The sequence below is a fragment of the Polyodon spathula genome, chromosome 1 (genome assembly GCF_017654505.1).
Source record: "Polyodon spathula isolate WHYD16114869_AA chromosome 1, ASM1765450v1, whole genome shotgun sequence".
Taxonomy (NCBI): domain Eukaryota; kingdom Metazoa; phylum Chordata; class Actinopteri; order Acipenseriformes; family Polyodontidae; genus Polyodon; species Polyodon spathula.
In genome coordinates, this window is record NC_054534.1 from 59,602,719 (window position 1) to 59,627,394 (window position 24,676).

General features: G+C 38.0%; 1 protein-coding gene across 7 annotated transcripts in view; it reads left to right on the forward strand.

The window, feature by feature from the left end:
* The first annotated feature begins 12,899 nt into the window (after positions 1 to 12,899).
* The window catches only part of LOC121320352 (pericentriolar material 1 protein-like), a 51,705-nt gene continuing 39,928 nt past the window's right edge, over positions 12,900 to 24,676 (forward strand). For 5 of the 7 annotated variants that reach the window (XR_005950833.1, XM_041258614.1, XM_041258587.1 and 2 more), the window contains exons 1-7: positions 12,900 to 13,076; positions 15,311 to 15,446; positions 15,684 to 15,929; positions 16,202 to 16,471; positions 16,723 to 16,893; positions 18,671 to 18,781; positions 22,428 to 22,605. Coding sequence is in view for 6 of the 7 variants with exons in the window: in XM_041258614.1 (XP_041114548.1) it covers positions 15,345 to 15,446; positions 15,684 to 15,929; positions 16,202 to 16,471; positions 16,723 to 16,893; positions 18,671 to 18,781; positions 22,428 to 22,605 (1,078 nt within the window). In the remaining variant the exon portion in view is untranslated. Of the gene's footprint in view, positions 13,077 to 13,102; positions 13,472 to 15,310; positions 15,447 to 15,683; positions 15,930 to 16,201; positions 16,472 to 16,722; positions 16,894 to 18,670; positions 18,782 to 22,427; positions 22,606 to 24,676 lie in introns of those variants that run through there. The other 2 variants (XM_041258604.1, XM_041258595.1) reach the window with 2 other exon arrangements.

Genomic DNA, 24,676 nt, shown 5'->3' on the forward strand with positions numbered 1-24,676 from the left:
AAGAAGAAACAAAATAAAACATTCAAGGAAAAGTAATGCATTGTTAAATGTTCATTCTCATTCTCATGCTCTTTCTCTCCTGTAAAAAAAAATGTTGTTACATGAGTAATGTAAAAACAAAAGACAATCTCTGGCTTTGTTCGTGGTGAAACACTGAAGTTGTATGCCCCTGTGACACTGGCATGCTCTATATGGGTCAGGACCCGGTGTCATGAGGGTCAGCTACGTGATTTCACACTGCTTTTGATAAAGCAGAGTCGACTTGGGTGACAGAAGCAAATACACAACGCGCGTATCAATGCCCCGAAAACAGCTTGTTATGGATGCTTCTATCTAAGCTTCTCTAGATTGAACCGTCAGCCTAAATGTTGATAAGAGCAAATGTTTCTTTATCCCTGCTGCAATCTGGTTAATGGTGTGCCTCAATCAACAAAAATATCGCTAAACAGAACAAACAGATACGCACCTTGTGGAAGAGAAACCTTCACGTAGGCATGGCCGTTTATTATTTCGTCGGCTTACAAACGGCCGTCATGCATTTTATCTCGCGTGACCAGGGACAAAGTGTGTCGACCCACATCCTGAGGTGGGTCGCTCAGACCTGTGTCAACCCAGGTATGACCTAGGTACGTGGTTTCACACTACGCGGGATTGTGACCTGGGTAGCCAGAACCTGGATCGGGACCCGGGTAGGAGTGCCAGTGTGAAAGGGGCTTAATTTTCAGTAAATATTTAATGGATGTGCGTGCATCCCTCATTTTTATTCTCTACTGTATCTCTAGTTTTACATCTCAGAGACTCCAACAATACCAGATGAGTAAGCACCAAGGTATGTGCACCCACATCAATACTGTTTTAGTTGTTGTTGTGCATAACCCTATTTTTTGTGATGCATACTCACCTGTATAATTCAGTTTACTAGAAAATGGTAAGTTCTCTTTGATCCTGCTTTATTTTCTACCTGTGTGTTAGAAATTACAAGTTAGCTAATAAAGAATCACTATACTAATTAAGCAGCTGTTTCGTTCTTAATTGGCCATTTAAAAAAAGAGCCTCTAACTAGAGAAGAAAATGCTATCTAACTCAGTTAACAAAAGTTAAATAACCATGAACCACACCAATAAAGACCTCCCTCTATTTTTTGGAATACCAATACAAAAATGTAATATAAATGTGAGATAGACAATGAAATGTTTAATCACAGTTTTATCTGCTTTTCTCCAGATGTATGTGTGGGAAATACAGAAGAACAGATGTATGGACAGAGAGACTCTTATGTATACCCCCAGAATCTGATATCCTCAATAATAGCAATGTCAATACATGCGGTTCTCCAGGTATATCGAAAAATATGACATATGTGTAGCCATATGTAATACTGCATCCAGGATACTGTTGCCAGGAAGTTAAATCTCTTTAATAATTATAATATGGTGTGACAATGTTGCCCCGCCCCTGTGTATTTCTGTGTTGTATGTTACGTGCTATGTGTTAATGCTGGTGTATAGTCATTGGTATACAAGATATAAATGGGTCTGTGTAACATGAGTGTTTAAAATGTATATTTATATTTGGTTACAAGGATTGCACAGCACTTCATGTGCAGGTAAAATAAAATATGTGAGCACGGGGAATTGCACTTTTATTAATTCATGTGCAGTTGTACCGAGACCCCAATTGAATGATTGATTAGCAATCGAGTCTCGGTGCAGCTGCATAAAAGCAGCATGTTTTCACTCACTCGAGGTCGTGTGTTCGGTGAGTGGAGAACGGGATTGGAGACGGAGGTAACAGTTAGAATAATAGTTAAAATAATATCACCTTACTGTGTTTGTCTGTGTAGTCCGTTTTGTTTGTCTCTTTATTTTGGCTAAAGTGCCATGTCCTGTGTTTTGTTTGTCTTTACAGCTTTTTATTCTGTCTGTTCAATTATTAATAGCTGAGCATAGCTCAGCTTCACCAAACTCCACCTCTCTGCTTATTCTGTGCTGGTTCTTGGTTCTGGTCTGAGGTCACCCACTACAGCCGTCTTTGTGACACGTGGTGTCATCGTGGGATGACCAGCGATCCTAGACGCAGACCAGAGCAGGAACCACAGTTTTTTTGGAAATCAAAAAAAAATTTAAAAAATGGAAGGCTGGAGAGACGGCTGCACTGACCTAGAGGAGCTCCTCGGCAGTCTGGAGGACCAAGGTTGGTGCTTCACCTGCAGGGTGGTCGTCTGCCCCTTCCAGAAAGAGGAGGAGGAACCAGCCCAAGAGAGGAAGGTGGGAAGAAGGAGCAGGAAGAAAAGGGGGAGAGGAAAGCTGCAACAGCAAGAGGAGGTCGGGGACAAAGGCTTGAAGGCCTTTTTCCAGTACCTCGCGGCGGAGTTGTGCCCCGGCTGTGGGGTATATGGGCACACGTTGGCCCATCTGCCCCACGCAATACACAGAGAGGGAACTAATGCCCAAGTGGGAGGAGTCTGTGCGTCCAGCTCCCAGACAAGGGGACTGTGAGAATCCAAAGCCCAAGGGACTGTTTTTCTCCACCTCCACCAGCAGAGGAAGAATGCCTGCTGTTTCCACCTCCACCAGCAGAGGAAGAACGCCTGCTGTTTCCACCTCCACCAGCAGAGGAAGAGTACTTGCTCTTTCCACCTCCACCAGCAGAGGGAGAGCCACCCCCGTCCCCGGCAAGTGAGGGAGAGCCGTCCCAGTTACCGGCAAGTGAGGGAGAGCCGACCCGTTCCCCTGCAAGTGAGAGAGAGCCGCACCAGTCCCATGTAACAAGGGTAGACTACACGTCGCTCCCACCTCCGTCGTCAGGAGACTACAAGCCGCTCCCACCTCCGTCACCAGGAGGCTACACGCTGCTCCCACCTCCACCACCTCCACCAGCAGGAGCAGAGCAACAGGAACTGCCTCTGTCTCTGCCACCTCCACCGGCAGGAGCAAAGGAGATGGAGCTGCCTTCACGTCTTCGCCCAAGGATGCCTGCCTCGCTTTGCTCAAGGATGCCTGCTTCACTTCGTCCAAGGATGCCTGCCTCGCTCTGCCCAAGGATGCCTGCTTTGCTTCGCCTAAGGATGCCCGTCTCATTTCACCCAAGGATGCCTGTCTCATTTCACCCAAGGATACCTGTCTCATTTCACCCAAGGATGCCTGTCTCATTTCACCCAAGGATGCCTGACTGAATGAGTCAGCCTGGAATCTGTCAGCAGGTTTGCTGACAGTGTTGCCCCTGGCAGTTTTTCTGCTGCCAGGGGTGCAACTGGACAGAGCAGCTTTTCCGCTGTGGGAGGGGACCACCATGCTGTCAGCCGTGCCACTACTAGCAGGGGAGTTGACAGAATTTTCAGCCATGGGCCCAGTGAAGCCTCACGTCTCAGCCCAAAACTTTGACCTGGACTGATGGGTTTTTAAGGGGGGAGGTGGCCATTTAGGCCATGTAAGCTATGCACAATGGGGGGGTATATGTGGCAATGTTGCCCCACCCCTGTGTATTTCTATGTTGTATGTTAAGAGAAGAATGTTGTGTGTTAATGTTGGCGTATAGTCATTGGTACACAGGATATAAATGGGTCTGTGTAACATGAGTGTTAAAAATGAATATTTATATTTAGGCACAAGGATTGCACAGCACTTCACGTGCAGGTAAAATATAATATGTGAGCACGAGGAATTGCGCTTTCATTAATTCACATGCAGTTGTACCGAGACTCCAGTTGAATGATTGATTAGCAATCGAGTCTCGGTACAGCTGCATAAAAGCAGCATGTTTTCACTCACTCAGGGTTGTGTGTTCGGTGAGTTGAGAACGGGATTGGAGACGGAGGTAACAGTTAGATTAATAGTTAAAATAATATCAGCTCACCGTGTTTGTCTGTGTGGTTTGTTTTGGTTGTCTCTTTATTTTGGCTAAAGTGCCGTGTCCTGTGTTTTGTTTGTCTTTACAACCTTTTATTTTCTGTCTGTTCAATTATTAAATGCTGAGCACAGCTTAAAGCATCTTTCACTGTAGCTAACGTTATTAAGTTAAGTTAGTTATTAAGGTCTTAAATTTCCAGTGCTAGAGGGTAAAATGCTAATATCTATTGGAACTTTATGAACCTCTTAATCCAACATTTTGTTCTGAACGATTGTTAGAATTATCTTGAAGTGCATTATTATAATTCAATGCATTGTGGCATTTTTCTGACATTGTGCATTTTATTTTTCTAATGTTACTTTTCATCTTGTATTGTATGCATTTCCAGGCTGAGAGTTCCTTGCAAAACCATATTCACAGCTTTGACAAATATTTGGAACTCACTGAAAAAAAAAAAAAAACTCTCAAAATGACGTGATTATTCATGGTTAACTTTCTAAATAATAGAAGCATGTCAGTGATATTCATTCCCCGCCATGGCTGCAAATTCTAAATTAAAACCACATTTAACATAAAAAATAGATCAGAACGAACACGAAGTTTGAACATATTGTAGAAATATTAAAAGAAACGTAATAAATTAAATGACAAGCATTTCGACAAGTTTTTCCTAATATCATCAATTATTCAGAAACATGGCTAGTCAAAATGTTTGACATTGAATTTAATACTTTCTTTTAGTATTTCTAAATCTAGCACTATTTATTGTTTAATAGTTATGGGTGTTGAAATGCAGATAGAAAAATAAGTCTGTCTCCATATACCTCCAGACTTCTCAAGTTTATCACAATTGGATAAGCAGTATACAGTAGTTATAAGATTATAATTCTCTCAATAACTTGTGAAAAAGAATGTCCATACCACGTTTTATAACAATTGGGCTAGGTATTCTTTATCTACAGTATATACAAAACTCTAAAATGACATGCAGAAAAACTGTCTGATGGACATACAATCAGCCTTCTACGCTATATTGTGAGCTTATGATATATTACTTGTGCTAAATAAGGTCTTTAGCAAGTTTAATCACTATTGGACAAGTAATTCCTATGTGCAAAACTGTAAAATGACATAAAGACTTTCCAGTACCCAATCACTTCCTATGTTGTAGGTCACATTTACTGTTATGATCCAACCAAAATGAGGTCAGGTGACAATGTGTAAGAAGGACAATGGCACATGATATGATACATTTACAGAGCAACGTTTTCTTCTTCCTGGGTATATGCTGCAGTGAATTTAAGCTACAAGACACTAGTCTGTTATTTTTTTGCACTGGTAAATAATAGGCTTTCAACTCAGTCTACTGTACCTCGTGACTCATTCTGTCTACATGATTATATTCATCAGGGTTCTGTTCAGATGGTAGACATCTCTTTGTAGTGGCAAAGAGGCCCCTTACTATAATATGTTGTGTAACTAGTAGAGTCTTGTTCTACCCACATCAGAGAGCATATGACTGATAGAAATAGAGAGCATTTAAAATGAATGCATGATCATTTACTGCTTAACTGTATTTTGTTTACATACTGTATATACAACTGGTGCTTAAAAAAACAAAAAAACATACATTTTCATCACTTTATGTAGTGTACATTATATTAGAATTTTACATGATATTACAATTTAAAATATACAGTATTTCCTTTTATCTAGTTCAACCATATTCATAGTCACACTTATTAGCTTAAGCAAAATGAGTAAAGTCAGAAGTGAATTGAAAATAAAAGTATGTTGAATGTTTTAACTTTGTAATCATTTTATTGTTTATTTGGTTCTAGTTTTATATGCTTTTAATTTTTTTTTTTGTGAAAGGGCCGGGGTCCTAATTATGTATAACATAAGCTTCAGCAATGTATGACTGCTGATGCAATTAAACTTCCTTTGTCTCATGTTTTCAAAACAGGAGCAGACAAACAGATCTAAATCTGATCTGAACCAAAAATAAGTGAGAAAAGAGGCTGCAACAGGGCAATCGGGACAAAAAAAATTACTGGTATGTACTGAGCAAGAATGGAGAGCTAACCAAAACAGTGGTTCTTTAGTATAACATGGCTTCTGTAAATTAAACTTAATGCTCTATCTCCACCTGCTGGAGAAATTTTTTTTATTTATTTATTATTCATTTTTTTTATTTGCATTTTTATAGTGCTTTTTATATAGTAGTATCCCAAAGCACTGTACAGTACATAGTAGAACAATCAAACCACAATATCTGTAAAAGATAAAAATATATATTGTAACGACAACAACAGTATAATAAAAATATATATTGTAACGACAACAACAGTATAATAAAAATATATATTGTATCAACCGTGTGTAGTGGGTTCTCAGCAATGGAAATTAAGACACTTCCACGATATTTCTTTGGCTCCAGCAAGGGCCGTTTAATTCTTAGCTCGTTTAGTAATAATGGATTTAGCTCCTTTACACTCCTTGATATCACACACACCATGTAGCGTGCAGGCAGCATTTATATACACTACCGGTCAAAAGTTTTAGAACACCCCCATTTTTCCAGTTTTTATTGAAATTTAAGCAGTTGAAGTCCAGTGAATAACCTGAAATGGTACAAAGGTAAGCGGTAAACTGCCAGAGGTTAAAAAAAAATGTTTAGGTTACCAAAAACTGAAAAATATTGTACATTTCAGAGTTATACAAAAAGGCCTTTTTCAGGGAACAAGTAATGGGTTAACAACTTACAGCTGTTCTGAAGCAATGGAAGTAAATTAAGCCTTGAAAGTTGATGCTAACAATTCCTACAGGTGTCCCAACTTTTGCTGATTACTTACAAACCCTCTGTCTGTATAAAAGCAGTGTTGGAACAGACTGTGTTACTACATCCTCTTAAGATTTATTTGGACAGTATTGTACTGCAGGAAGTAGTATATTGCTATCATAATGGCGAGAAAAAGGCAATTAACAAAGGAAGACATACAGACCATTATAACCCTTAAAAGTGTAGGTCTTTCTTTTAGAGAAATTGCAAAGAAAGCCAAGGTGTCATCAAAAGGCACATGGACTTGATAGGAAGAGGTCTGGCAGACCCAAAGCCACAACAGAATCAGAAGACAAGTTTCTGAGAGTCAACAGCTTGCGTGATAGGCAACTCGCAGCAGAACAGCTTCAAGCACAGCTTAACACTGGTCGAAGTAAGCAAGTCTCCGTTTCAACTGTGAAGAGAAGACTTTGAGCTGCAGGTTTGACAGGTCGAGTGGCAATAAGAAAGCCATTGCTAAGATGGCAAAATAAGAAAAAGAGGCTTGCCTGGGCCATGAAGCACCGCCAGGTCTTATGGACCGATGAATCAAAATTTGAAATCTTCGGTTCATCACGCAAGGTTTTTGTATGCTGTCGAGTAGGCGAAAGGATGGTTCCTCAGTGTGTGACACCAACTGTCAATCATGAAGGAGTAAGCATGATGGTCTGGGGCTCTTTTGCTGGATCCAGAGTCGGCGACTTGCACAGAGTGAGTGGCACCCTGAACCAAAACGGCTACCACAGCATTTTGCAGCGTCATGCAATACCCTCTGGTATAAGCCTAGTTGGTCAGTGGTTCATCCTACAGCAAGATAATGACCCAAAACATACATCCAGGCCATGTCAGAACTACCTTAGAAGAAAATCATGAAATGGCCAGCACAGTCTCCAGACTTAAACCCCATCGAGCTGGTTTGGAATGAACTGGATAGAAGGGTGAAAGCAAAGCAACCTACAAGTGCAACACATTTGTGGGAACTTCTGCAACAGTGTTGGGAATAACTTTCCGAACAATATTTGATTTCCATTGTAGAAAGAATGCCACGAGTGTGTGCGGCTGTTATATCTGCAAAAGGTGGCTGCTTTGATGAGTCAAAAATTTTGATTAAATTTTGTTAAACAAAACGATTCCATGATTTATTTTTTATCTCCAATTGTTTATTTGTTCTATGCTTTAATTTCGGAGTACATTGAGACATTAAACTGTGTAAATTTAAATAAAAACTGGAAAAATAGAGGTTTTCTAAAACTTTTGACAGGTAGTCTAGGTCCCTTCTTATTGCTCATTGGCTGGTATTTACAGTGACTAATTTACATAACTTCCCACCATTCACAGGCACTGTAAGCCCATCATCCTCCTGCTCACTTATAGTACTGTGCAAAAGTTTTAGGCAGGTGTGAAAAAATGCTGTAAAGTAAGCATACTTTCAAAAATAGACATGTTAATAGTTTATATTTATCAATTAACAAAATGCAAAGTGAGTGAACAGAAGAAAAATCTATATCAAATCCATATTTGGTGTGACCACCCTTTGCCTTCAAAACAGCATCAATTCTTCTAGGTACACTTGCACAAAGTCAGTGATTTTGTAGGCATACAGTCAGGTGTATGATTAAACAATTATACCAAACAGGTGCTAATGATCATCAATTCAATATGTAGGTTGAAACATGATCATTAACTGAAAGAGAAACAGCTGTGTAGGAGGAATAAAACTGGATAAAACATTTTTTCACACCTGCCTAAAACTTTTGCACAGTACTGTATGTAACTGAGATGGATTTACCAGTGAGCAGGAGGATGATGGGAAATGTAGTATGATGGAAAATGTAGTTCTGAGAGGTCCATGCAGGTATATAGGAAGCCATCTTGAGGCAGGGTATGCAATTTTAAAGTTTAAAAAAGTGGTCAAACTGTAAAAAAAAAAAAAAAAAATTAAAACAGTACACACACCTTACAACAGTTGTAGCAACACATGGGAACATGTATAAAATAAAATAAAAAGGTCCTTATGTACCCTTTAAGAAACTCTGCAACATCCAATACTTGATGTCAGCAAGGCAAGCAGCTAATAGCACCCCAGCAGAAGGATTGCCTGGGTGCAAAGACAAGTATAGCTGAGTGTCATCTGCATAACAATGGAAATTCATTCCATGCCTGTGGATAATATCACCTAATGGCAGCATATATAGTGAAAACAACAAAGGACCTAAGATAGAGCCCTGCGGAACACCACAGCAACTTCTGATAAATCAGACTTCATCTCACCAATAGAGACATATTGGAACCTATCGGAAAGATAAGCCCTAAACCAAGATAGGACACTTCCTGACAAACCCACTAAACTTTCAAAACGATTCAATAGAATGGAATGGTCCACAGTATCAAAAGCAGCACTAAGATCTAGGAGAATTAAAACTGAAGGAAAGTCAGAATCAGAGCTTATCAAATGTTCATTTACTATCTTAACAAGGGCTATCTCAACTGAACTTTCTCAAATACAGCAGTACAAGTTATAAACGTCTGGAATTGATTAGCAACAACTCTCTCTCTAGAACGTTTGATAAAAATGGCCGATTGGATATTGACCTATAGTTGCTAAGGGCTTTAGGGATTAGAGAATGGTAATAAAGAATGATCTATAATAAAAGGAGTGTAAACTGATCTCTACTGTAAAGTATTGTATTTTGGAAAAACTTTGAGAAGTCATTGCTGCTAAAAGAGGAGCCAATTGTAAGGGTAGACTCATTAGAAGGTGGATTTACTAATTTATCTATGGAACTGTGGAAATGTTGCCCCACCCATGTGTGTATTTCTGTGTTGTATGTTGTGTGTAGTGTGTTAATGTTTGGGTATAGTCATTGGTACAAGGGATGTAATATGGGTTACGAGCACGATGTATATTTGTATTTAGGCACAAGGATTGCACAGCACTCCATGTGCAGGTAAAAGGTAATATGTGAGCACGGGGAATTGCACTTTTATTAATTTACGTGCATTTGTACCGAGACTCCAATTGAATGACTGATTAGCAATCGAGTCTCGCTACAGCTACATGTGTGTTCGATGAGTGGAGAACGAGTGTGGAGAGGAGAAAGTTAAATGTAATGTAAATAATAATATCAGCTCACCGTGTTTGTCTGTGTAGTCTGTTTTGTTTGTCTTTTTGTTTTGACTACGAGTGCCGTGTTCTGTGTTACAACTTTTTATTTTTCTGTTTGTCGAATCATTAAATGCTGAGCGCAACCAAGTGTTCTGCTTCACCAAACTCCACGTCTCTCTTTTTATTCTGTGTTGGTTCCTGGGTCTGGTCTGACGTCACCCACTATAGCCGTCTTTGTGACAGGAACTAAAAGGAAACCTAGGATTTTTGTATTTGTTTCAATCAGCTTGGAATAGCATGAAGATCTAGCTTGGGACAGAGCCGTCCTATATTTACCTTGCTGGCTTTTCCGAGTAGTGTAAGGAATATGCAGATTAGTACCCTTCCAACTGCGTTCCAATTGTGACCCTCACATTTCAGATTATGGGTTGTGTCATTAAACCATAGTGTGCTTCTGTTGTAAAACACCCTCCAAGTTTTAACTGGTGTTACAGTATCTAAAATGCTAGTCATGGAGGTGTTAACCAACTTATCTAATGATACAGACTGAGTAAACGGTGATAAATGTAATGCCTCACAACTTTACAGCGGTTGATGAATTAAATACCCTGGTTTTGATTATACAATTCTGGCTCTTTGTAGCGTAAGGTAATATAACCTCAAAAAGAATTGCAGGATGATCAGCAATAGTAAGGTCAGTACCAGTATTTATAATATTTTGAACAACCAGGCCACAGGAAATTACCCTGAACATGCTGGATAAAATCTAAGGAATTCAATAACCCAAAAATTCCAAACATTTCAATCAGATTTAATGTTATGGATATTAAAAACACCCAAAATAATCCTATTGTAGTTGACAGACAATAGTGATCCAAACTCACTAAATTGAAATATATACTGAGCATCAAAAGAAACGCATCACTTATATTTGAGCATCAAAAGAAACGCATCACTTATATTTGGAAAGAATTCACTAGATGAGATCGAAAAATTATAAACTCTGTTTTAGAGCAGGTGCTGGGCTGATTAACAAGTGACATCACGAAGATGCTGCAAAATGATCTACTGATCTTGGGCAGGTGTTGTATCTCTTGGTCTCCCAGTTCGTGGCCTGTCATTGACAGAGTGTGTCTGATTATACCGTCTCGCAAGGTTTGAAATTGCTGGCTGTGAGCACCCAAGAGGGCGAGCCACAGTACGCTGCCCTAGTCCAGCCTCCAACGTGCCGATTGCATGAAGGCGCTGCTCTCTTGACAAACAAATAATTTTTTTCTGTGATTTTTTTTTAATAGCTTTTATTCAAGCTTGCAATTCAACAGCTGATCACTCCATATCCAGTGTCCAATCAACTGTCTAACTAATTAGGTGATTAAGTGCATATGCTTCAGTCATAGCCACTCAATCGTATCATGGTCAAGGATGAATGACTGAGTGATTAAAAAGAACCAAAAACATTTTATCAATGTCCATCATTTATATACCTCTTTTTTTTTTTTAAATGTGTTATAATAGTGATAAGTTTCTTTTGATGCTTGGTATATTAAAACTAGGTTGCCAACGGTGTCATTCTTATATTTCTGTAATTTTCAAAGATCAAAATAACCAGGATCAGCCTAAAGCAAGTGATTTGGTAATATTTGTAAGACTTTTGTTGACTCTAAAACAAACACCTGCTTCATTTCTTTTATGTAATTCTTAATCATAAAGAAGAAAAAATACCTAATCTAGTTTGAATACAATAATGAATGTCATTTTGAATAAACTGGTCCCCCTTGTAACACTCTGCTCCTTGTTGATGTAAGGAATACCTGGACTCCACAGAGGACACGATGCGATTTGTCCTGCGATAAAATTGTACTTTCACTGGACACTACCTTTCACACCAGTGGTGGCGCCGGGTGTGATAGGCAACCCTCTTCTGATTGTATCATCAGCTGGAAAAAATCACACTTGCGATTGTCCTGTTATACAGCTAATACATAATAGAATACATAATAGCTTTTCAGAATACTAATTTCAGTAAAGCTAACCAAATCATAAATACCAGCTATAACCAATTCCCTGGAAACGGACTGTCAGGTGTTCTCCCTCATTGCCGTGTCTTTATAATGTGTATGTCCTCTATTGCACAGCTCCAGGTATTTTGATACTGCAAGAATTATCTTTTCTTCCACCATTGTTTACTGAAGGCACCAAGGTAAGCTGTTCCCTTGACACAGCGTGTCAGGTGTGTAGAGGCCTTAGTGTTCAATTTTGGCCCACTGACTGTTGTTGTACATTGGCATTTATTTGTGTCTGACTTTCAGCTTGCTTGGAAAATTCCTAATGTTTGGCTATTGTCTGTGTTTTCTAATTCCATTTGACACTTTGACATTTAGTTCCTCCTTCATTACTCTATCAGAAAGCAGTTAGGGCCTACAGAATTGATTACTGTCCAAACCAAATAAAATGCGTTTATGTTATGTTAATGATGTGTACATTTTACCAGAGCGCAGACCCCATTACAAGTTCAGTTGGTTTACATTATGTACAGCCCTCATGGATTCATCTTATTTACTCTTGGGGGGTGCTAACATTTTTTAACATTACAATTTGTCATGACTTCATCAGTTTAAAGCAAAGCACTTTTTATTGGCTTTAATAATTTTAAGCTCAAAAATACATAAGCTAAATTACATAATAAATACATTAAAAGTGAGTTTAAATTAAAATCTAGTGATAAATTCAAGGTTAAATAAAATTAAATAAAAATAAGAATGTTAAGAATAAAAATAACAGACAGTTGGTGGAGCAGGTGTCTCACAGCAACCTGCTTCGGCCTTCAGTTTAGAAAGTTTTCCATTGGAACAGTCCAAACATTTTCTCCCAGTTGCTGCATTTAGCGCCAAATCCCTCCACCACTACACGTAATCATCCGAGAAAACAATTAGTCCCCAGCATTCAGTCAACGATTTATCATCAATATTTAGAGCACATCCTTTGTTATTATAATGTATGTCATAAAAAGTCATTATAGACATTATTTGCAAGTACAATAGGTCACCTATTTAAATATTATGTGTTTGCAAACCGGTCGCTATTGGCAACAGGATATTCCTCCGCATCTGAGCTGGAGAACACTAAGAAAGATGGCGGCTGATCCACTGTTCTGTGGAAAAGGATTGGATGAACAAATGTTTTAAAATTCACGTTATTGGAACGGTTTTGTGAATATAACAGTACTGGTTTTACGGTATCACTGGTATTTAAAAAGCTATACCAGCAGTCTGAAGTGGGCGTGTTGATTCGTAACATAAGGTAATAATGTAGGTTTGTTCGTATGTTATTTATTTATTTATTTATTACTGTTCCTCGGTTTGTTGTTGCGAAATAAATAAATAAATAACGCCAAGTACGTCCTGAAGGCCTCGGGAGAAAAGATAAGTTATGTTTTGTTTATAGAGCTGTGTATACGTATGTTGGCGTATTTATATAATTAATGTTAGGACTTAATAGGAAAACATGCAATTACGAATTCTGGTACGGTAATTGAGGGTAAGGTAAAGGAAATGTCATGCAGTGTGACGAGCCCAGTAATGTTTGTTTTTACAAGAGGGTGTGTAAGTGTTGCACTTTGAATAGCAGCAACGTGATCTGGGTATTACTGTAAGGCATTGGACTAAAAACAAACTCAAGTTGCCAACACAAGCTAGGTAGGTTTCAGTTTTATGGTGACTACAATAATTAACTTTTTTTTTTGTGTAGTCTATAATTTATATAATTTTAATGTTAGAATTGAATAGGAAAGCATGTGGTAAAAAATTCAGGTACGGTAATTGAGGGCAAGATAATAAATACATAATATTATGCAGTGTGACGAGCCCAGTTCTGTTTGTTTTACTATTGCATTTTGTCAATATTAAAGCAGCAAAATAATCTCAGTATTGCTGTACAGCATTGGACTGAAAACAAACTCAAGTTGCCAACTCAGGCTAGGTTTCTGTCGTTATTATTAAAAGGTGACTGCAATAATTAAGGTTGTGTATGTTTTTTTTTTTTTTTTTTTTTTTTTTTTTTTTTTGTGCAATTTAAACTTTAGCAGCCTATACGCAGGACATATTTGTTATGTTTCCATGGTGACTGTGTATGTCGCTGTAATATTAACTGCATCATTTTCAGTTACTTTACCCCAAATCTTTTTTCTTGTCGAGTTTTTCTTCCCTTGTCGAATTTACTAAAGTTTAGAAGCCTGTGTTTGTACGAAACTCTGCTAAATTGAGAACGTTTAAAAAGCGCAGTTGCGTATGAATAAATGTATGTACTATTGTATGCTATTAATATTATTCGTTTTTGCACTTCTACCCAAGTGAATTGCCCACATGTAGTGTTCACTTTTCTATTAATATAACAAAATAAAAAAAAATGCCCCTGTCTCTTTGGTATCTTGCCCTTACACATTTTTTTTCCTCATTTCTATATAACAAGATACATTGGATGGGTTTTTGTAAAACGATTATTTGAAATAAACTGGCACATGTTTTGTTTGTGTGATAATTGGTAACTTATACATGGTTCGATCCATGTATGGTATTTTTTTCCCCCTTGTGAAAGGAAACATTTTGTTATGGTGCTTTCTTAGCGGGAGGTCATTCCCAGAGGTTGGACTGTTAAGCGACTTACGTGCTTTACAGATATTTGCCGGCAAAAATAGTTGTTTTAGCGCGGTATTTGTTTTACCAACGATACTAAACAAACAGTGCCGTTGGTTTATTGTTTGGTGACAAGAAAATAGATTTTGGGTATAGCTCGCGAGAGCGAGGTTGTAATTTCCAGAAGAAACCCGCATATAATTCAGTTGTTTCTGGATTGAGCCTGTGGTTCTTTGTTGTACGTAGCATTGCGTTTCTTTTAAGTTTTCCTGGCTTTTGCAAGGGATACTTGAATCAGGTTTGCACTGAATAAAACAGACATTTCTTCAGGTATGCGGAAACTTGTTTCTTTTAAACATGGGATATGGAAACATTTGCACTTGGGGTGTAAATGTACATCTTTTGAAGTATTTTAAAATGTATTTTACCTTTTGAAAAAAAAGCAGAATATTGTGTGTTCACACAAAATCGACTTGATTTTTAGGCCTTGTATGTCACTGAAGCTTGTGGTGATAAAGGTGCTGCGTTTATGCAGCATCAGTCAGACTGATGCATGACTGAGTGTCTATTGTTTAGGACAATTGACTCTGCTGGAACATGTATTTCTTTTGGGCACATTGTTTGCTGTCTCATGGAGTCAATTTTAATGGATTTTTCGTTTAATGGCTAGTTTGGCATTGTTCCAGCAGCACACAACTTGATTATAACAGTAGGATGTCAGCATGTTTAGAAATTAGGATGTAGTCACTATGTAATAATTGCATAATTTTCTTCTCAGTAACAGGGAAAGTTCTAACTGTTTTTTCAATAGATCACCCCACCTGCTAGACTTCCATGTTGAGGATGTATATGTTCACTCTGGTAATACAATATAATTTTTTCATGCTGTCTATATAACATTAGCTTTTTACAGGTATATGTATTAAAGCTGTAAAGTATGGCCACTGGAGGGACTCCTTTTGAAGAAGGTGTTGATGACCGGGACTTGCCTAACTGGAGTATCTCCAATGGAAGTCTGGAGGACAGGCTAAATAATATGGTAGGGGTTAATGCACCTGATGTACCACTTTTAAAATCTGGTTAACCATGTGAAGCAGATACTGGTATGAATTGAAACTAAATTGCAAGAATATTGTTTATAAGATAACTCTTCTCAGTAAGTTGTTCTTAAATTGTGTATCTTTTTTTTTTTTTGTAACGTGAACTTCATAAATGAAAAATAGATATAGAACACTCTCTATCTCTCTATCTCTCTATTATTATTTTTGTTTTTTAGGATTGGGGTGTGCAACATAATAAAGCAAATAGGTCCTCTGAAAAAAACAAGAAAAAAATTGCTGTTGGAGCTGAAAGTAGAGTAACCAATGACATTTCTCCGGAGTCCTCTCCAGGAGCAGGTCGAAGGAGAGCCAGAACTCCTCATTCATTCTCCCATGTGAAATATGCAACCCAGATGTCTGTTCCAGAGCAAGCCGAGTTGGAGAGACTCAAACAGAGGATTAATTTCAGTGATTTAGATGAGGTTGGTGAACTGACTTTTTTCCTTTGTATTTACTTTGCCAAAACTACAATAATCCACTTCTGTATCGCCACGGAAGTGTAATCTAGTATAACCCAAAAAGTTAAAAAAAAATGTATTGACCGTTAGTTAAGTTTTGCCTAGTTAAGATTTTGATATGAAATATTTTCGGATTAACTTTTTTTTTCTGGCTATATTTGCATCGCACAGACATGTAGTGTGAAAAAAATAGTATTTAAACAAATATTAAATGTTTACTTTTTTTTTTTATACAGAGGAGCATTGGGAGTGATTCCCAAGGCCGAGCCACTGCTGCTAATAACCAGCGTCAATTTGCTGAAAACAAAAAGCCATTTAACTTTTTACCACTATATGTTAACACTAACAAAAGCAAGGAAGTAGCTGTCACTCCAAGCAATGAGACAATGCAGCAGTCTTCAGACAAGGACTTGCTTGCTTCAGTTTTGAGCAAAGATTCTTTTCAGATTGAGCAGATGCCTCAAAGTGAAAATGGAAGAGGAGAACCTGAAATAGACAGCAGTCAGGTAAATATTTTCATGCATTGTCTTTTGTCAACTTTTAGAAACGGTTTTAAAAAATGGAGGAGGTGCTTGTCTTTGGGTGTTAAGCATATGTCCTGCAGTTCCACAGTGTTTTGTAAAGCTTTGACTCATGCAAATGTTATTTGATTGAAACTCAACATATTTCCATTAAACCAGTTTCACTGATGCAGAAGTGCATAACTGAATCTCTTTAATCCATAAAAAATTTCTCCAAGTATTTCTTTGCTTTTTAGGTTGTCAGCAAACTTGTCCAAATCCGGGAGTACATAACCAAGGCCAGCTCTATGCGGGATGACCTTGTGGAAAAAAATGAAATATCTGCTAATGTTGACCGTTTGTCACATCTAATAGAACATCTTAAGGAACAGGAGAAATCTTACCTAAAATTTCTTCAAAAGATGTTGGTTAGTACAATTTACCAAATATAGTGGCAGCACCTGTAAATTAAATAAAATTAATTATTTAGCTATCTCATCCAGTTGATAAACTTTTGAACAACTACCTTTAGCTCAAGAGTTGAGATGATACAGTATTTGATTTCTTTGCAATGATTTATTGTGTATATTGTGTGTGTGTGTGTGTGTGTGTATATATATATATAAAATTAAAAAAAAAAAAAAAAAATTATTAGGCAGGCAGTCTTCGCACTTGCGACACAGTTGGTTCCTGTAAGTTGAAGCACATTTTCCCGTAGGAACAATGTTATAAATTGGGATTACGTTCCTGACTCATTAGCTAGATAATGTAGTTTTACAAAAATGACCCGTTATATTGTACTTATGCAAATATTTATTTAAATCTTTACACTCAGCCCGGTAACTACGCGCATATTACTACCTACATGGCTTGTTTAAAAATACAGACTCAAGGCTTTCCAATGACTTATTCAGTGTGTGTATGTGGTACTCCTAGCAGGAAATATAACGCCTGAAGTTAAGCCCCTCATCATGTGACAGAGTTCACAGCTTAAGTTTTGTTTTGAGTTAGTTACTCTTATCAGACATTGTTAACGATAAATAAATTAAAAAAAAAAGTTACATGCATACAAAAAAAACCCTAGAGTAAGTGTCAGGGCGACCACATGTACTGCAGTTCAGACACTGAGTATGTGCACATGACACATGGATCGGATCTTGCTGTGTCATAAGTGCCGTATTGATGTCGTAAAGTCGAAGCAGGGTAATAATGCAAAAGAGTCGTAAGTTGAAGCGTCTTAAGTCGATCATCACATGTATATTACTTGGTTAACTGCTGGGATGAACACATGATTTTCATGTTAAGATATTCGCTCATGATTTAAATAGTCGTTCATTTTCAAAAAGTATAAAAGCCATTATAATGCTCAGAACGAAGGCAGAGACACCATAGCATCAAGGGCAAGGGGTACAAAACATGGCAATATGTAACAGGTTAAAGTAGAGAAATATCCCAGGAGTAAAGAATACGTTGTGCAGGCCTTACTTTACCCCAGTGAATTAACAACAAAACAAAAGATGCCAAATAGCAATTCAAGTTAAATGTTTAGTTTGATCCCAAAATATCTAGTTGATAAAGTTGGGACTGCATTATTTATTTTTCACTTTTTTTTTGTTAACTCTTTGCCATTGCTGTTTCTCCACAGTAAACAGTGGCCATAAACACTTTATTAAGTAATAACATGAGGTTTACTTCTGCTTTTTGTAGCTGAACAAGCAAGCGAAAACTGAAATTTAAGTTTTAAACACTTCAAATAAAACAAAATTAGAATGAAGGGGGGAAAAACTCACCATTTTGGTTCTCGTTTATTACATTCCACATAAAAGTTGCAGTAACAAATGTATAATATATAAAATCTCTGCACTGTTAGTGAGGTGTTTCAGAATGACATGTTTGGGTTTTTTTTTTTTTTGGTCCCATGAGATTCTAACTCGCTCTAAAGCAGCACAATATGGCTGGCCTTCCATAGAGATCACTATGCACGTGTGCGCATAATCTTTTTTAACATTAATCTCGCATCACACAGCTCTTTCATTTTCCATTTTTGAAACTTGTGCAACTTCTGTTGAGGCGGTAAATAAGTGCAAGGTATTTTTGTCATTTCTAGAGAGTACGAACATCTGAATTTTATATCCGAATACGTGTCCACATTTTTTTATTTATGTGTGTGTGTATAAAAAAATAAGCTATTTTAATGAATTGCAGGCTAGAGAGAATGATGATGAAGTCTGCACTGTTGATTCAGCTGTGGGATCTGGTTCTGTTGCTGAGAGCACATCTCTGAACATGGTGCACTCAGAAGCTTCAAATGCCACGGTAAGCAGCTTTACAGTAATTAGCGGACTATATACAGAGCCAATATATGCTTTAAGTGGAAGTAACTTTTTTGTTGTATTATATTGCAGTTATTGTTTATATTACATGATAAAATGTACATGGCAACAAGATTCTGATCTGAAGCTTATGTTCGCTTTGTATGTTAAAATACATATTGCCTCTAAAAAGTTAATTGTAGTTCCCGTTCAAGAGCTTTTGAAGAAATTATCAGGATTTGCTACCGGGATAAAAATCCAATCATAATTTTGTCAATGCCATATCTCTGTAGTAAATGTAAAATAATCTCTATGTAATTGATTGCAATAATGACTCTTATAGAGTATTCTGTCTAAGAGGCCTTAATTTACTTAGAAACCAAACGCTTGACCATTTTTGCAAATAATTCAGGGCAATATTAGCTTATGAGTTTTATGTGTCATTATTTAACATGGTGTTTGTCATTTTAACCTAACTAACTACTAAACTGTTACGAAGGCATCTCTTATTCTGAGATTTCAACCCCGCGTTGAGGACACTCTAGGGAAGTCAGCCATACGAGAACAGGTTGTAGACTTTGATGTTACTACAACACCAAAAGGGAAAAGGGAGAGAGCTGCTCTGAATTGCAGGGGAATATGGCCTGATGCTGATAGGATTAATAGTCAGGATTGTGGAGAACCATCAAAGGTACCTAAAAAACATTGCCTTTGACCTTTACTAATTTAGACTTAACTCTTTTTGGAAGGTGTTGGGAGGAAGTTTGTGTCCTTTCATGTGTAAATTGACATTTTAAATCTTTGTAATTATTAGGGGTGCACCGATAATTTGTAGCCTATCGGTATGACACTGATAAGGGGGGAAGAAAACACCTTCGGCGATCGGCAGTTCTTGTTATTTTAGTTGGTAGTGTGCACCGATATTCATGCTTGAATTTCTTCCGGTACAGGATTGAATGTTTTGTTAGGCGCACTTACTGCCGTATTCCTTCAAGTTTGACGCCCTCATATTTAAAATGCAGCTCAAATTTACCACCTTCAATTTGAGGAAAAAATAAAACATCAAAAAAATGTGCATTTACAAAGATACAACCTCAATTACGCTGTTGTATCGTACAAAACTGACATGAAACAGTGTGTTGTAGATTAACCACGGAAATAGTTTTATTGTGCTGCCTACTATAGTACTTAAGATGGCTTCTCTGTCGTACACACACAGTACCCCTCACTCACTTATGGCATCACGCATCCTGGCAACAGCAAGCACAACACAACACTCCACTACATCAGGCAACATGTAACCCAACAACCACAACAGCATTGATAGCATTGCAAACACAACAGTCAGAACGGTATGCACAGTACCAACTAACAGAACATAACATACGTATGTGGAGATTGCTCACACCTGTTTTACTCCCAGTTTGTGAGCTGTGTTATTGTGTGGCGTGTCAAACGATACAGGGGTCTCGCCAGCATTTCCGATCTGTCCAAGCTGGTACCGTTTGTTAGAAACGCAGACATTGTAAAAGCTTCTTTGAATACCTCAGGACTCTTCTTTGAAAATGGCTGCCTGTTTATCTTGGATGAGTTGATCGGGCAGTAACGTTTTGTTTCCTCTTTTCTCGGCAGTCTGTCACGTAGCTATTTGTGTACTAGGGTAGTCACGTCTTTTGTTTGCCAATTTTAATACACGCATAACTATACTGTGCTTGAATTTAAGAAGCAGGCTATTTGAGAAGCAAAAAATGGTTAAAGTGCATCCTTAAATTCGAAGGAGTATGGTATACTAATGAATAGGGGTCTACTTAAATCACAGTAAATTTATGTATTTTTCACGGGTAGGGTGCGGAATACAATTAGGATTTTGCAGACCTGTTGGAACATTAAATAAACCTAAGTGTAAGACATGACAGTAATAAAAAAGTGGTGCTTGCTTCCTTGCTAAAACAGAGTGCTGTCATTTGTTAAAGGCAAGCATGCAGCATCCTCATGCAGTTGACTTGCCCATACATTGAGATTGCATGTTCTGCATCCACTGAATTGGTTGGAAGTTAAGGCAAAGCTTTGCCAAGTTATACCGATGTGGAAATCGATTAGAAACAGCCACAGAACTCGGTTACCCAAGGGAATCTGGCATATTTTAATAAAGGCAGTGTATGCAGCACGTTCGTTGTCATGTTATTTTATTTTTAATTTTATTAGTACGAAGTCAAAAAAAAGAAATTCCAACTGCGAAAAAGTAAGCAGCAGGTTGAAGCGAGGTGGCTGTGCTAGATCGTTTTAATATGGATTTAACTTGCAGACAGGAATGCTTTTTGTCTGGGCTTTCCAGTTTATTTTCTGAAAGCTGTTTATTTTACGTTCTGTTCAGCAGCCTCTGTAGTAGCCTTTTGTTTGTGTGATTCTGAAGCTAAATAGCGATGCAAAATAAATTTCTCCAGACACATTATATGCAAAACAATTACCTCAGTCTGCACGTACAGTTTCTTAGGGAAATATCTTGAAACGATCATCGGCCGAAATATACTTTCCTTTTTTTGTCGTCCATTTCTAATATTATACCTCCAATGCTGAAAACTAGATTTTAGCAACCTAAATGCAGCACCAACTTTGTCCTACCCCCAACTGCACATTACAGGTCACAGAAAAGATGCACAGATAGGCTGATTAAAACTTTGTTGTCTTTTGAATAGTAAATAAGAACGTTAACCGCTTTGGAGAATTTTTTTTGTAAATGTTACTTGTGCACGTTTTTTGGCAAGGCACACAGGACGGCAAAGGATTAAAAAGGCTAGCTACAGAAGGAAGATACATAGTTTGCATTGCTTGCGTTGTGCAGTAGTTCATTTAAGTTTTTTTTTTTTCCCCTCTCCATACTTGTGTATGCATTGGCCCCTAAGAGGTGAATTTCACAGTGACCCCTCAATTTCGGTAGACCCCTACTAATGACGCAAGAACACTGACATTCCCAGTGCTGTATAATGTGCGATAACCTGCAGTACATGTCTGTTAAAAGAACGGTGTTTGGATTTATTTTTTAAATATCTTAAGACATCAGTAGGATAGCGAGTTGTGTGCAGCAGAACAAACTTGATACATTAATTCCCAATGATGAACTGTGAGTAGAATATTATTCTGCTTTTCTTTAAAGTACTCTCCTTTGAATATTTAAGGCTCTGGAGCGTTTGCGTGACCAGTGGTGCTCAACACTCTCTGTTCGATCATCATCATCTAGAAATTAATTACAATTTTGTAACCGGAAATTGAATATTTTTATGACATTTTTTTTAAAGTGAACAATTTAATTTTGCTACATTAAGCAGTGTATGCATAGGCTACATTTATTTTCTAAACCTTTACACATATTAAAAATAGAAATTGTAATATGATGATATGGTATGGTTATGCAACTAAATTGTCCTCCATTTAGACAGGAAGACACTTTTATTTATTTATTTATTTATACATACAAGCATGTGCCCCCAAAGTTGCAGACCCCACATTTTACGAAATGACCAGTCAACCAAGCACACCATTTGAAACTGGTAACAATAGAGCTTCTGGTTACTATAAAATTCATTAAGTGGGACGATTTTAGTTGCATAGAAAAGATCATGTAAATAAAAATGAGTCTCCTTGCTTCACAGGGTAGCGTTACAAACCACGATGCAAAAGAAGAGCTGGAAAATCTGAAAAAACAGCATGATCTCCTGAAGAGGATGTTACAACAACAGGAACAGTTGAGAGCACTGCAGGGAAGACAAGCTACACTGCTGGCAATGCAGCACAAAACAGAGCAAGCCATAGCAGTAATGGATGACAACGGTATAGCATGATAAGTATTTTCTGTAGTTTAAATATTTTCAAGGTGTACGATTAAAACTTTTTTGAATATGGAGGGGAAACTTTGAGGCCCAGTCTTTAGCTTGTCCAAGTCTAAGTGCTGTTTAACCCTTTTGCTATGGTGAATATTCTAGCTGTTTGAGGTCTGATTGACATAACCTGACTTTCAGCTTGTGTATCAGGATAAATATCCACCAAAAGTATACCATCCTATACCTTTCTAAACAGCTGAGTGTCTGAAGATTAAGAGAATAACGTTTTCACTCTGAAATATACCCTACGATTACCTAGTTTGAATGTAAAAATTAAGTCTTCATGTACTAAAATAAGTGTCATTTAGTGATCTCCAACCTAAAAACTGTAATGTATCAGTGGTAGCCACAACTCTCAAGAACTAGGATCAAAAATAATTTTATAAATAGTGTCTGGCTTTCATTTTACACCAAATTGTGTACATATACAGTGTGTGTGTGTGTGTGTGTGTCTATATATATATATATAATCTCTATCTATCTATCTATTTCTATCATATGTTTCGTGAGCTAAAATAAAAGATCCCAGAAATTTTCCATATGCATAAAAAGCTTATTTCTTTCAAATTTTGTGCACAAATTTGTTTACATCCCTGTTAGTGAACATTTCTCCTTTGCCAATCTTGTCAAAGGTGCCCCTAGTAATGTTTCCACGGGAAACACACCCCTGTTATTATACGGTGAGACTTTTACACGTCAAAACAGTGTGTCGTGTTACAGTGACAGAGTTGTCCCCGTCCCCCCGTCCCCCCGTCCCCCAAGTTAATATTTGGTGGAAGCACCTTTTTGCAGCAATTACATCAGTCTGTTGGGATAGGTCTCTGCCAACTTTGCACACCTAGATTTGGCAATATTTGACCATTCTTCTTTACAAAACTGTTCAAGCTCTGTGAAGTTCCTTGGGGAGCATTGATGGACAGCAATCTTCAAGTCATGCAGCAAATTTTAGATTGGATTTAGGTCTGGGCTCTGACTGGGCCACTCAAGGACATTTACACTTTTGTTCATTAGCCACTCCAGTGTAGGTTTGGCTGTGTGCTTTGGGTCGTTGTCATGCTGAAAGGTGAACTTCTGTCCCACTGTACTTTTCTCCATTCATTTTCCCTTCTCTCCTGACAAGTGCCCTAGTCCCTGCCGATGAGAAACATCCCCATAATATGATGCTGCCACCACTATGCATCACAGTATGGATGATGTTCTTTGGGTGATGCGCTCTGTTGGGTTTGTGCCAAACAATGCTTTGCATTTAGGCCACAAAGTTCCATTTTAGTTTCCTAAGACCACAAAACTTTTTTCCACATGGCTACAGAGTGTTTTTGCATACTTCAAACGGGATTCAATGTGGGCTTTCTTGAGGAATGGCTTCCTTCTTGCCACCCTACCATACAGGCCAGATTTGTGGAGTGCTTGGGATATTGTTGTTTTATGCACACTTTGACCAGTCTTGGCCATAAAAGCCTGTAGCTATTGCAAAGTTGCCATTGGCCTCTTGGTAGCTTCCCTGATCAGTCTCCTCCTTTCTCGGTCATCCAGTTTGGCAGGACGGCCTGATCTAAGCAGGGTCTTGGTAGTGCCATACACCTTCCACTTCTTAATAATTGTCTTGACTGTACTCCAACGGCTATTCAAGGCCTTTGATATTTTTTTATATCCATCCCCTGATCTGTGCCTTTCAACAACTTTGTCCTGGAGTTCTTTTGAAAGCATCTTGGTGCTCATGATCGAGTCTTTGCTTTTAAAAGTACAACCCAGCAGAGGGAGCCTTTTAGCAGATCTGCAATGTTCTCACTAGTACAGCATTCCAGTAAAGCCCTTGTCTGGAGGATGCTGGAGACCACTCTGCGGATATGTGGTGACAGGTAATTGTCACTTAGGTCCTGCTATCACATGTGAGCGCTACCCTCTCTGCCCTAGAAAGCTCTTGTATGATCTGTCGTTTAACACACTGGTATAAATCAGGAACAGCATTTTTAGTAATATAACGACAGGCAGTGTACCTTGGCTTCAAAGTATTTATAATT